The 1,934-nt window shown below is 36.0% G+C and overlaps 1 protein-coding gene across 1 annotated transcript; it reads right to left on the reverse strand.

Moving 5' to 3' along the window:
* Positions 1–502: 502 nt before the first annotated feature.
* On the reverse strand, positions 503–1,012 carry LOC148764686 (uncharacterized). The gene has a single exon (XM_088808381.1). The coding sequence runs from the start codon at positions 1,010–1,012 to the stop codon at positions 503–505; it is 510 nt and encodes a 169-aa protein (XP_088664507.1).
* Positions 1,013–1,934: the final 922 nt, after the last annotated feature.

Consider the following 1,934-nt stretch of genomic DNA (forward strand, 5'->3'; position numbering starts at 1 on the left):
ATGAATCAATATTCAACCTTTTGATCAATTGAACATAATTCATAATTGATCAAATATCATTGCAAGGATAAACATGAAGCATGGATAATTAAATATGACATAATTATTCCAAATAATTATTCAAACTTGAAACATATAAGCTTCCATATCCAAATTCTAAAGACATGTTTCACTAGCCATTCCCATGGCAATCACATAATTAACATTTCAAAAACATCCAAATAAATTATCTAACATGTCAAGATAAATAGGAGTGTAACCATCCAATGTAGCATTTAATGCTTTAGGTAGTCCATCCATGTGGTCACCTCCTCGGCCAAGATCCTACTCATCTTTATCTTTGGTCCCTGTAATATGTCAAACATATGAGAACCAACTTTAAGGTATCATATACCTTTAATATATAAAGTAGAATTATTTAGCAAATGCTACCTGAATAAGAAACTTCAATATGCTTCTTTTTCTTGCTCACAATAGCTAGGTACTCCTTGCAATTCCTCCTTCAACGCCCAAGTTTGCCACAATGATGGCAAATGTCCTTTTCTTTGTCCTTTTTGACACCTCCCATAGGCTTCAAGGCCTTTTCATTTTGGGATTTTACCTTCTTCCCTTTTTGGGCTTTCTTCTTCTGTTGCTTCGTATGAGCCTTGGAAGAAGAAACAAGAAGCAATAATCCCTTATCTTTCCTGATGGATCTCTCTGTCCTGTCTAGCATATTCAAAAGTTCGGGAAGAGTGGCTTCTAATTGATTCATATGGAAGTTCAACATGAACTGACTAAAGCTGTCAGGAAGAGATTGTTGTACTAAGTCTATACTTAACTCATGATCCATTGCTAATCCCAATTGTCCAAGTCTCTCGATAAGTCCAATCATCTTCAACACATGGGGTCTAACAAAACTGCCTTTTGCCATTGTACATCGGAATAGTTCTTTAGAGATCTCATATCTCTTAGTGTGCCCCTCCTTATCGAACAATTCTCTAAGGTGAAGAATCATGGATTGGACATCCATATGTTCATGCTACTTTTGGAGCTCAAGGGTCAAACTAGTTAGCATCACGCATGCTGCCTGGTCATCGTCATCTTTATAACGTTAATATGCTTCCTTATCCTCAACACTAACATCAGTAGCAGGGACTGGTGGAATAGGAGTGCCAAGGACATAAGATTTCTTCTCCTGTTTCAAGACGATCTTGAGGTTCCGAAACCAATCGAGGAAGTTTGGGCTAGTGAGTTTATTTGCATCTAAGATGCTCCTCAATGACAGATTATTAGTCATGTATATAAATTATGCCTAAATAGATAAAATAAAGCAATAAGTAAACATCATGCATAAACTATTTAAAACAAGGTTTTAAAATTTTAAATAGTTTTCCCACTATTTTCTACAAGATGATAACCCTCCATATCACCTTGAGAGATCTTTACTAGGATTCTCTTAGTGGGCTAGGATCCCATCCATATAGTCATGGCCTTGAGTGTGCTCAACAAACCATGATAGATAGATTAGGTAGGTAACTGAGCTTACCAATTATATCTCTATACAACTCCTAGATCAGCTAGGTGACAACACATTGCCTAAACATATCATATATGTTTTGCCTAGCCTTTCCCTCTAGTTTCCATAATAATCAAGTTTCTAAGCATCCGGATTTTATGAAACTAGTTGAGTAAGACCCACCAATAGCTCAAACATACTTTGGTAAAAGTGTGGCCTTGAGTATGCTCAACAAGCCTCCGATTAAAAGAGCAGCCAGGTTATCTAGCTATATGGTGGAAGGCAACTTAATCATACATGGTATGTAACTCAATATTTACTGAGGGATTTTTTCCTTTCCGTTTTATTAAGGTCTCATTTGATTACCATGCATAGCATTTAATATATCGCATAAAATTAAATCTATCACATGTTGTTCTACTAAGATGGTTATGGA

The sequence above is a fragment of the Theobroma cacao genome, chromosome 1, assembly GCF_053813885.1.
Source record: "Theobroma cacao isolate CCN51 chromosome 1, ASM5381388v1, whole genome shotgun sequence".
NCBI lineage: Eukaryota > Viridiplantae > Streptophyta > Magnoliopsida > Malvales > Malvaceae > Theobroma > Theobroma cacao.